This window comes from Hypomesus transpacificus, chromosome 22 (assembly GCF_021917145.1).
Source record: "Hypomesus transpacificus isolate Combined female chromosome 22, fHypTra1, whole genome shotgun sequence".
Classification (NCBI taxonomy): Eukaryota; Metazoa; Chordata; class Actinopteri; order Osmeriformes; family Osmeridae; genus Hypomesus; species Hypomesus transpacificus.
Window position 1 is genome coordinate 11,952,947 of NC_061081.1, and position 11,109 is coordinate 11,964,055.

General features: G+C 47.2%; 1 protein-coding gene across 2 annotated transcripts; it reads left to right on the forward strand.

The window, feature by feature from the left end:
* Nucleotides 1-311: 311 nt before the first annotated feature.
* ppm1kb (protein phosphatase, Mg2+/Mn2+ dependent 1Kb) lies at nucleotides 312-5,803 on the forward strand. Of its 2 annotated transcripts, none has more exons than XM_047045172.1 (7): nucleotides 312-448; nucleotides 1,368-1,856; nucleotides 2,156-2,256; nucleotides 3,633-3,798; nucleotides 4,153-4,297; nucleotides 4,528-4,662; nucleotides 5,628-5,803. In XM_047045172.1, the coding sequence occupies exons 1-7, from the start codon at nucleotides 390-392 to the stop codon at nucleotides 5,757-5,759; spliced, it is 1,227 nt and encodes a 408-aa protein (XP_046901128.1). In that variant the 5' UTR covers nucleotides 312-389; the 3' UTR covers nucleotides 5,760-5,803. The 2 variants fall into 2 exon arrangements, with proteins under 2 accessions (XP_046901128.1, XP_046901129.1); XM_047045173.1 differs by having other exon boundaries at nucleotides 360-448; nucleotides 1,286-1,856.
* The last annotated feature ends 5,306 nt before the right edge of the window (nucleotides 5,804-11,109 follow it).

Consider the following 11,109-nt stretch of genomic DNA (forward strand, 5'->3'; position numbering starts at 1 on the left):
CTGGAACACTAAAATAAACTGGAGATGCCAGAAGTTCAAGATTAATTGAAATGAACTATTTTGAAGTAGAAAGCCTACTCGCACTCCTTAAATGATTAATTCAATTATGAATAATCTTTATCACAATGCACAGAGTAGACAACGAGTTAACGCGTATTTTAGAAAATGGCACAAGTTCAATTCACGTTTTCTATTATGTATGCATGTGGACGAAAATACTATAGCAAGCGTTCAGTAAATTAATGATATTGCTTTCTATTATGAAATGCGATTGGCTGTCAGACCTGAAGAAGGCGGAGTCATTTCCAGCGTGCTGATTGGCGTGGTTAGAAGGACATAATACAGACCTCCAACACGCCCCACAGGGCCACACACGCAAGGACACGTTCATGTTAGAGGAATTGCTGCACGGAAAGCGTAAATATTTACAGTTACAAGGGTATTACAGGTAGGCATTGAATCTTTTGATGACAAAATGTCGATAACAACGTCGCAGTTGTCATCTAAAAATCAGATAGCAACGCAGCTCGCTAGCTATGGCTCCTGGACACTATGTTTCCGCTAACAAGGGGGATAGCTAGCTAGCTAGCGAGCTACAGTAACTGGCAACCAAATTCCAAGAAGGGATTTGGCAAAATAACCTTTGTTATTTGTATTTCAGCGTGTGTATATTCGCAGTTAATGTCGGGGTCAAACGTAGCTAGCTAGCCTAGCTAGCGGTGCAAAAATAGAAGCGTCAATGAAATGGCGAAACTCATTTTGTTGCGTTACGTCATCCACGGTCTATTTGCGTTTGTGTATTATAAATGAAATGGGCAAATATCAACGTCAGATTTAACTTAAGTACAGACATGTCACTCATGCCTAATTATGCCGTGTTCTATCAATACTAAGCTTTTGGAAATGTATTAACGGTGACGTTGGCTGTTCATACTCTGCTTGTTTGAAGCTAAACTGCACAGGAGCCAAGTCACCTTGTGATGTTGATTAGTAATACCAATATATTAGAACATGACTTCATTTGTTGTAGTAGTTGTACCCATGTACCAAACAACTGGCAGACATTTATTTACAAAAGAGGTTCTGGACTTTGCGCCTGGTTAATATATCTCTGTGCTAGGAACAGCAACTGAATTTAACCCGTTCTATCCGTTCTCCCTGTATATTGAACACTGGACGACTCATTGGACTAAGGTTTCGTCAATTTCCAAGAACAGCCCTTCTCGGCACTAAAACAGAATCTCATACACATTCCCTCCTGCTTTCTCTCTCTCAATCTCTACAGTTTAAAGTTGCCGTAGCTTGCCTGAGCTCAAGAAACATTCACAAACAAGCCCAGTGTGATCAGGCCTCCCCTCTCTCTCTAGTGGGTCACAACTGACTGTCCTCCTCTCCTCCGCCGGGGTCGGTATGTCTGCGGCCGGCCTGGCCCACCTGGCTAGGCGTGGCCCCCAGGGGCTGCTCCGAGGCCTGCTCCAGCTGGCCCTGCCCCTCCACACCCAGGACCCCCCTCTCCGCCGCCCCCTCCACGCTCCCTCCTCCCCGCGGCCCAGCAACACACGCTTCGACCCCGACAGCAGCGGCCAGCCCACCACCTGGGATTCCTTCGGGATCTGGGACAACCGCATCGACGAGCCCATCCTGCTCCCTCCCAGCATCCGCTACGGGAAGCCCATCCCCAAGGTCAGCCTGTCCAAGGTGGGCTGCTGCTCGCTGATTGGCCAGCGCCGGGAGAACGAGGATCGCTTCCAGGTGTCGCAGGTGACCAACAATATCCTGTACTTCGCCGTGTTCGACGGCCATGGCGGGCCACAGGCAGCCGACTTCTGCGACAAGTACATGGAGAAGTACATCAAGTAAGCCTCTTGTAGTCTTCACTGGGGTAGGGAGCGTCTGGGATTTGTAGTCTAATGTGGTGAGTTCTTGGTTGTGTGGGTACTGGTGTGTATGACGTGCAGGCTGGTTGCTGTAGGCAGGGCGGCGGTGGTCTTGTACTGTCACAGTACAGTGACCTGTACTGGTTCAGTTCTAGTGGTTCCGGGGCTTGTGTTGTTGACTGAGGTTTAGCATGAAAAGTTTCCTGGTAGATTCATCCTAGATGTGATTCGTCCTAGATGTGTATTGGATGGATGGTGACTGATGTGTTCACTTCCAGAGATCTTGTGGCTGAGGAGGCTGACCTGGAGGTGGTTTTAACTACAGCCTTCCTGGAGCTGGACAAAGCCCTTGCTAGACACCTCCACTTCTCCCCTGACAGTAAGTCCTGCACACTCACAGGGGTGGGTTCAGTGGGTTCAAGCTTAGCTTGTGTTGTTTAAATAGGATGTGGAATGCAGCTAGACTAGGATATTGGCAGTTATGAACTGATTGCAAATTGAATTGAATGAAAGTGAAGGAGAGATTTTGCCCTCTGAAAGTTGATCTAGGGTCTCCCAGCTTTATAAGTAGTAAAGCAGAGAACAGGTAGCATGCGCCCAAGGCAAGCACAGTATTAACACGTTATAAACACTCAGGTTCTTTGATTAATCTCTTAAATGACAATCTGTCACATGATACCCTGGAAATGTCCCTGAGTTTCTGTGCAGAAACTGTTTTGTCGAACCCAGAAAAAATTTACACTAGGTGAGGCTAGCTGGCTAACACGTCGTTGAGCAGATGTCATATTAACGTGTGGCCGCATATCGGTCACACACTGTGAATTGCCCCAATGTATGTATGTGTGTGTGTATTGTCCATGGCAGCAACAGACCCAGCCTTGCGCTGGACACACAACCTCCGGCCCCTTTGTGGAAGGAGAGAGGTGGCTAGATTAGAAGAGAGTCCGGCGGAGTCCTAACCCTAGTCTGGATTTCTGGAAGGTTCCTCGTCTTACTCTTTCACTCCCTCTTTCTCTCACTGTCAGTTTCTCTCTTCCCCATTCCTTTTTTCCCCCTCAAATTGTTGCTAAACAACTTTCATGTCCTACTGCTTCATATGTCATGCCCGATAATCTGATTACCTTCATACCCTAGGTACTGTATATTCATACATGCACTAGGGAGATGTGAGGTAGCTGTTTTGTGGAAATATTCATTAACTGTTGCAGTTCGCTGAGAAAGTTTCTTGAAAGTAATTTTGTGCTGGGTTTCCTGATAACTGCCAACCCAGTGATATATTGTACTGATGAGGAAATGCTGAGTTTGGTTTGGCAACATTGAAGAGTGAAGTGGGCCTTTCAATGACACTAAGACCCTGTAAACTCCAATACAGACCAGGTCATTCTGGACCTGAGCCTACGAAGGATCATTATTCTGTCTCAAGACCCCAGATGTCAAAGATGGTCTTCAGGGTCAAAGTTCACTGTGGCTCTCACACACTTTTGTCTGCCCACCCCCAACTTCTCCACAATAGCCTGGCTTGCATGTAACTTATCTCCTCATTAGTTTGATGATTAGACTGTGTGCTTGACTGTGAAGCCAATTTTGAGTATGCGTGTAAAAGCGAGTGTTGTGTGTGCGTGTGTGTGTGATTATTCAATAGTTGTGACAGTAGTTTCTGTGAGTGTACCACCAGCCAGCACAGTTTTCTGGTCTGCGTTTCCTGTCGTCTCCAGGGCGCCAGTCCAACAATCTCTCTCTCTCTCGGTGTTGCAGCACCAACGCTGTCGGCGGGCTCCACGGCGACGGTGGCGTTGCTACGGGACGGTATGGAGCTGGTGGTGGGCAGCGTGGGAGACAGCAGGGCCATGCTGTGCCGCAAGGGCAAGGCCCTGAAGCTGACCCTAGACCACACCCCCGAGAGGAAGGAGGAGAAGGACCGGTACGGCCCGTGTGGTGTGGTGACGAGCTGTTACCACTGAATGTTGACGTTTTAGCCCTTTTGATAGACTTTGTGTTAGGGCTGGGTGATGTATAAGGAACAGGCAACACAAGGAGCAGCAAAATCGTCGAAATGATTGCGATATTATCTCCTCCTCCACCCTGCTGTAACACTTCCCCTCCTCCTCCACCCCCTCTCCTCCTTCACCCCCCTCTCCTCCTCCACCCCCCTCTCCTCCTCCACCCCACCCTCTCCTCCTCCACCCTTATTGTAATACTTCCCCTCCTCCTCTACCCCCTCTCCTCCTCCACCCCCCTCTCCTCCTACACCCTGCTGTTACACCCCCCTCCTCAGGATCAGGCAGAGTGGAGGCTTCGTCACCTGGAACAGCCTGGGCCAGCCCCACGTAAACGGCCGGCTCGCCATGACGCGCAGCATCGGAGACTTCGACCTCAAGACCACCGGAGTGATCGCTGAGCCTGACACCAGGAGGACCACGGTGAGGGGTTGTGTTGGGGTTGTGTTAGCTGGAATCATGTCACTCTGTATCCGGGCCTGAGTCATGTGACAGCCTGCTGCAGAATTTGCTTCAACATTTCCCTCCTCTGTTGTTCTCTCCTCCTCCTCCTCCTCCCTCTCCTCCTTTTCCCTCTCCTCCTCCCCTCCTCCCTCTCCTCCTCCCTCTCCTCCTCCTCCCTCTCCTCCTCCTCCCTCTCCTCCACCTATCAGCTGAACCATGTTCACGACTCGTTCCTGGCGTTGACCACCGACGGCATTAACTTCATCATGAACAGCCAGGAGATCTGTGATGTCATCAACCAGTGCCACGACCCCAAGGAGGCTGCCCAGAGGATATCAGACCAGGTATGGGAGTTCCTTTCGGGTCACTTCCTCTTGACGTATTTGATCCAGGGCATTCTGGGAAGCATAACAGTACATTGTTCATGTGTAGCTGGTGTGAAGTCGCTAAAGTCACTCCTCAAGTATGTATTCAGACCACCCGAGCCAGTGAATCGCTAGCTGGTAGTTGTGTAGCTGGTAGTTGTGTAGCTGGTAGTCGTGTAACTGGTAGTGGTGTGTAACTGGTAGTGGTGTGTAACTGGTAGTGGTGTAACTGGTAATGGTGTAGCTGGTAGTGGGGTGTAACTGGTAGTGTTGTGTAACTGGTAATGGTGTAACTGGTAGTGGTGCGTAACTGGTAGTGGGGTGTAACTGGTAGTGGGGTGTAACTGGTAGTGGGGTGTAACTGGTAGTGGGGTGTAACTGGTATTGGTGTAGCTGTTAGTGGGGTGTAACTGGTATTGGTGTAACTGATAGTGGGGTGTAGCTGGTAGTGGGGTGTAGCATGTAGTGGTGTAGCTGGTAGTGGGGTGTAGCTGCCAGTGGTGTAGTGGGGTGTAGCTGCCAGTGGTGTAACTGGTAGTGGGGTGTAGCTGGTAGTGGGGTGTAACTGGTAGTGGTGTAACTGGTAGTGGGGTGTAGCTGGTAGTGGGGTGTAGCTGGTAGTGGGGTGTAACTGGTAGTGGGGTGTAGCTGGTAGTGGGGTGTAGCTGGTAGTGGTGTAGCTGGTGGTGGTGTAACTGGTGGTGGTGTAGCTGGTGGTGGGGTGTAGCTGGTAGTGGTGTAGCTGGTGGTGGTGTAACTGGTGGTGGTGTAGCTGGTGGTGGTGTAACTGGTGGTGGTGTAGCTGGTGGTGGTGTAACTGGTAGTGGTCGCGCCCAGGTTTGGCGAGATCGGCCGTGTCTTACTGACGTCTGTTGCACGTGTACAGTGTGAAATGTTTTAGATGATGATGTTGATGGTAATGTTGTCCCTGTCCCCTGGTCCAGGCGCTGCAGTATGGCTCAGAGGACAACAGCACCATCATCGTGGTCCCGTTTGGGGCCTGGGGCAAGCAGAAGAGCTCCGACGCCAGCTTCTCTTTCAGCCGAAACTTCGTCTCCAGCGGCCGCTGGGCCTAGCGGGGGGTCAGGGAGGCTAGCAGGGGGTCAGGGAGGGTAGCGGGGGGTCAGGGAGGGTAGCGGGGGGTCAGGGAGGCTAGCGGGGGTCAGGGAGGGTAGCGGGGAGTCAGGGTGGGGTAGGGAGAGCACTGGGAAGTTTGGGACTGGAGATATTGGGGCAGGTGGTACGACAGTATTCCTTAATCAGAGTGCAATATAGTCTCAATGTTAGAGATCGCCCTCTTCTGGACAACATGTTAACAACAGCTCCACCCCTCACCCATGCCCAGCTCCACCCTTCACCCATGTCCAGCTCCACCCCTCACCCATGTCCAGCTCCACCCTTCACCCATGTCCAGCTCCACCCCTCACCCATGTCCAGCTCCACCCTTCACCCATGTCCAGCTCCACCCTTCACCCATGTCCAGCTCCACCCCTCACCCATGTCCAGCTCCACCCCTCACCCATGTCCAGCTCCACCCCTCACCCATGTCCAGCTCCACCCCTCACCCATGTCCAGCTCCACCCCTCACCCATGCCCAGCTCCACCCCTCACCCATGTCCAGCTCCACCCTTCACCCATGCCCAGCTCCACCCTTCACCCATGTCCAGCTCCACCCTTCACCCATGTCCAGCTCCACCCTTCACCCATGCCTAGCTCCACCCCTCACCCATGCCCAGCTTGGATGGCACAGCTGGGATGGGGCCTGGTACCGAGGAATGTTTCATTTTAAGAAAGGCACTTTTTTTCCGTCTGTCCTGCAAGGTGCTCGTGACTGAACATGAGGATCATGCTTCCAGACTCCATACCTGGACCCTCTGTGATGGGGCTGGTGTGTGTCATAGAAGGGGCTTCTAATCAACAATGCACTTTGTATCTCTAGACAACAGCGTACTCTGTGTAGGTATATGACTGTACCTACGTCCTACTGGACTTAATTGTAATTTAAAATTTTAATGGTGCTTTTTGTCTTTTATTTTTGAACTGTGTTTAATCCATGGTTGGGAAGTCAGTTTACTGGTCTTTAGAATTGAAGCACATGTAAGTGTTGAGTCCAGGACGACGGACTGGGAACTGAAAGAGTCAGGAAAGGCGGTGCGACTTACTGTTAAAAAGTGACATTAAATAGGAAAAGACTAGCGCTAAGCTCTGGCCTCGCTCAATCAAATAGGCTATTATCAAATGTAACGCAGAGACATCGCACTTATGTGGTTACATGGACAACGGCTCTGCAAAATCATTACAGAAGTCCAAAGTTGTAGGATTTGAGTTAGTAATATAAAATGTTTTTTTGGATCAAAGTCCTTATTTTACGCCGCATAATGTAAGGCGGAGGCCCGCACAGTTGCACAAGCCTTATGTTATGGGATATTTGGTAAACAATATATTTTCTTGTACCAATTCTTGTGTGGTACAAGTTTAGTGTTTGAGCAACTTGTTAAAATTCGGCCAAAAAGAACCTTACCCGATAGCATTCCAGTTATATCAGCTTTATAGACAGGTAACAAGGCATATCCTACAACGACCGCGTTCGTCTCAAACACCATCCTTGATTGGCATACGCTGCTAGAACAACTATGTCCAAATGAACAAGATGAATACAAAGTGACTTGGACAGGTGTCCCAGTGTGTTGGCGAACAGAAGTCAGTTATTGATATTATACAAATTGATACAATTATTTTGTTAACATGTTTTATCTTGTACATATAATTATGTATATTTTTCAGATTGCAAGAAACCTAAACTGTTGGCTACTGTTTTGTAAGTGTATAATGTTTCTCAGCTATCTGAAATATTAAATGGTAATCTTATACAAGATACCATGTGTGTAGCTTGATGAGGTCGGCTTCCTGTAGTGATCTTATGAGGCGCTGAGGATGTACTGGCAGGACAGAGATGGGCTCAGTTCAGGTGTCAAGGTGTGACTGTTAAACTGAAACCGGGATTCATATTGGGTTACCTGGTAGATTTGACGGAAAATCTCAAGTTTCTCCACGAGTCATCCTCACTCTCTTAAATGTGAATGTCGGTTGACATTTTGTCAACCTCGTCCTGAAAAGGGCTCAGTTGGAGCAATTGCTTGATTTAAAAATGTCAGCGATATTTTCAGCTGTAAGGAAATGATTCACATTTTAGTCTTTTTTTCTTCTCCCTCCACACTTGAGCTTAAAATCAACACATTCGATACACGTGCCTCGTTGGCTTCAAATGTGTGCTTCTAACTTCTTAGAGGATATGCAATCAGATGAATATAGTTGTTGATATGGATAAAAAATATCCAGGAATGTATTTATCCTGCATTTTGTTTGAGCCACGGTCCATACAGTGTTGAAATCGTTTATGTAGTATTTGTGTGATATGATGGTTTTTGTTGTTCAACGTTTGCATCCTGTGTAATAACTTGCTTTAATCTCCTGTTTGTTACGCGCGCCCATTAGGCTACTAGGCTATAGGCCTAAAGTTATTTTTATGTTCATTAACGTCCTCAGTCTCGTGTCGGTATAGTGGCACCATCATCAGCAGAGGCAACAGTCATGGATCATAAAAAGTACACTACGGCGTAGGGTGATTTGGATTTGACACCACTCGTAGGGGAAATTATGTTTTCTGTTGAAGCTGAAGGGTGAGTTAAACCCCGTGTTTTGTTGTTAGGTCTGTAGGCCTACAAACTGTCACGAACACTTTCTGTCGTCATTCACTTTGGCCGTTCATGTTTTGTACCGTTGTATAAGTCTTATAAATAATAAATACTAGCCTACCAGAAAAATCCCTTTTACATTTTGTGCATGCTTTTGATAAACATGTGATGCATTTCTCAGCGTGTGTTCGCTTAAGAGCTGGTTGATTTATCACTATCAATTTCACTGACACATAGGCACGCACTAACCGTGACATAATGACCAGGGGCGAACCGAGACAGTTGTGACAACGCTGTTCCGGCACCGGTTCTGCCGGTTTCTCCGATTTCAAATGAATGGTACAGCATTTGAGTTCAAACATGTAATACGTCGCCTGTTCACTGGGTGGCATCATAGAAGCGAGTTGATAAGGCTTCTGTCCAAGAAAAATTAGATCCTTACGAATCTGAAACTCCTTGTTATTTTCGGGGCGCTTAAAGCACATTGCTTTTTCGTAGGATATTTTGCTCTAAAGTAGCCTAGCTTAGACACACACAAGAACATGATTTCATCATGTCTGCCTACTGTCAAATTCAATAGATCGAGTAGACATATTTAGTTGTTCAATTTCATTAAAATCAATATCTAGCCTATGTATTGTTCCAAATGGTATTGATTATACCATACTTGCAATAAAACAGGTCACTTTAATTGAATTTAAAAAGTAAAACAATTGGATAGAAGATCATATTTTATATTATGTAAAGAGATACAACTCACGTGTCGTGTTTCCTGCTCCAAAGTGCACCCGAGTTCAGTTGGTTTGGGCGGGAACATCGACTCACGTTGACTTGTCGTGTAAACTTAATTTGGTTGACACGCAAAGCGGACGTTCAGGCATGCTATGAAGATAAACACGTCCATTTGACACTTTTACAGTTTACATGTCAAAAGTAGCCTACCACCTAGTGCTTCCGTACACAACTTGGTTTTTAAAAAGGTTGAAGCCTGAACTATGACCTCATCGGCCTACCTATTTCAAACCTGACAGGTTAATGTTTTGTATAACACTGTTTTAAACAGAGTCTACAGCAGTTCTATATCTTAAGTCTTCAATGTTATGAACGTCCATAGATGAAGGTTGTTTCATAACTCAGTGTGTTACAAAACAATGATTATCGGCCTGGTTGAATAAGTACCTGCCTTTGTACTTTAAGTCATTCCCGGTGTTATAAAAAGGCACCTGGCCAAAACATCCTAGGAAGCTGAAAGGGAGCTTGACTTGTCAAACCTGCATGTGTAAACAAATACACATTTCAATCTCACATACTCACACGCCACAAAAACACTTACTTATGAACACACACTCGCTCACTCAAACAAACTCACTTATTCAATTGCATGGCACACATAGCCTCTTGTGCGCGCACACACACACTGCAGATTCCTCAAATGCCATCTGGTTTTGACACCAGTAATTGTCGCTGTGTGTGCGTCACGTAGCTTCTCCCTTGTTAAGGAGTGTGTGTTATAGGCTATAGAGCACAGTACCAAGTGCACAATACCAGCCACAACGGTTCAAATTAAAGGCTTATTTAATGAGGGGTCCAGAGCCGTTCAGCTATAGGCAGGGTGGATAGGGCAGGCCTGAGACCCAGGCAGACAGACAGACAGCAGGCCTGAGACCCAGGCAGACAGACAGACAGCAGGCCTGAGACCCAGACAGACGGCAGGCAGGCAGGCAGTTTAAGATAATAATTCACCAGGAATCCTTTTTGACGCCGACAATTTCAAATATTTCCCAAGAATCAATCATTTCTCTGTCATGTCGACATCGCAAACTCCCTCTGTCTCATCCATAACGTAGCCTACCTTTTTTTAAATATATATTTTTCCAACCTTTCCAAAATGTTCTTTATCACACACAGTGGAAGGAGAGGGAGGGGAAAGCAGAGAAGCCTTAAGTAGATTAAAACAGAGCAGAGTAGGCTACAATTGTATAATAGAGAGTATAATCCTCATTAAGGAGGCTTACTCATCAATGATGCACATTTTTGGGGGGGAAATATTCTTCTTGTTGCGTACCTCGCTCCATGGCAGCTTCGTAGACTAGCTTACGTTTGTAGTGCGTGATAGCCAGGAAATAGGCACGCAATTAGTTTGGGTGCCTATTTGGGTTTCAGATGGCTAAGCGGTGAGGGAGTCGGGCTAGTAATCAGAAGGTTGCCGGATCGATTCACCGCCGTGCCAAATGACGATGTGTCCTTGGGCAAGGGACTTCACCCTACTTGCCTCGGGGGGAATGTCCCTGTACTTACTGTAAGTCGCTCTGGATAAGAGTGTCTGCTAAATGACTAAATGTAAATTACAAGAAATAATATTGATCGTGCCGCCAAATACAGGTTAAAAAAGCTTAACGAGCCTAGTTTGAAAATGTAAGAAGGAGAAAGTACAGATGTGTGTATAAAATGCAAGGGTTATGTAAGACGTAAGATGTAAGATGCAAGGGTTAGCAGACGCTCTTATCCAGAGCGACTTACAGTAAGTACAGGGACATTCCCCCCGAGGCAAGTAGGGTGAAGTCCCTTGCCCAAGGACACATCGTCATTTGGCACGGCGGTGAATCGATCCGGCAACCTTCTGATTACTAGCCCGACTCCCTCACCGCTTAGCCATCTGAAACCCAAAATTGTAAATAGTGAAGTAGAGTACCGATACCAGAAAAATCTACTTAAGTAGGCCTACAGTAAC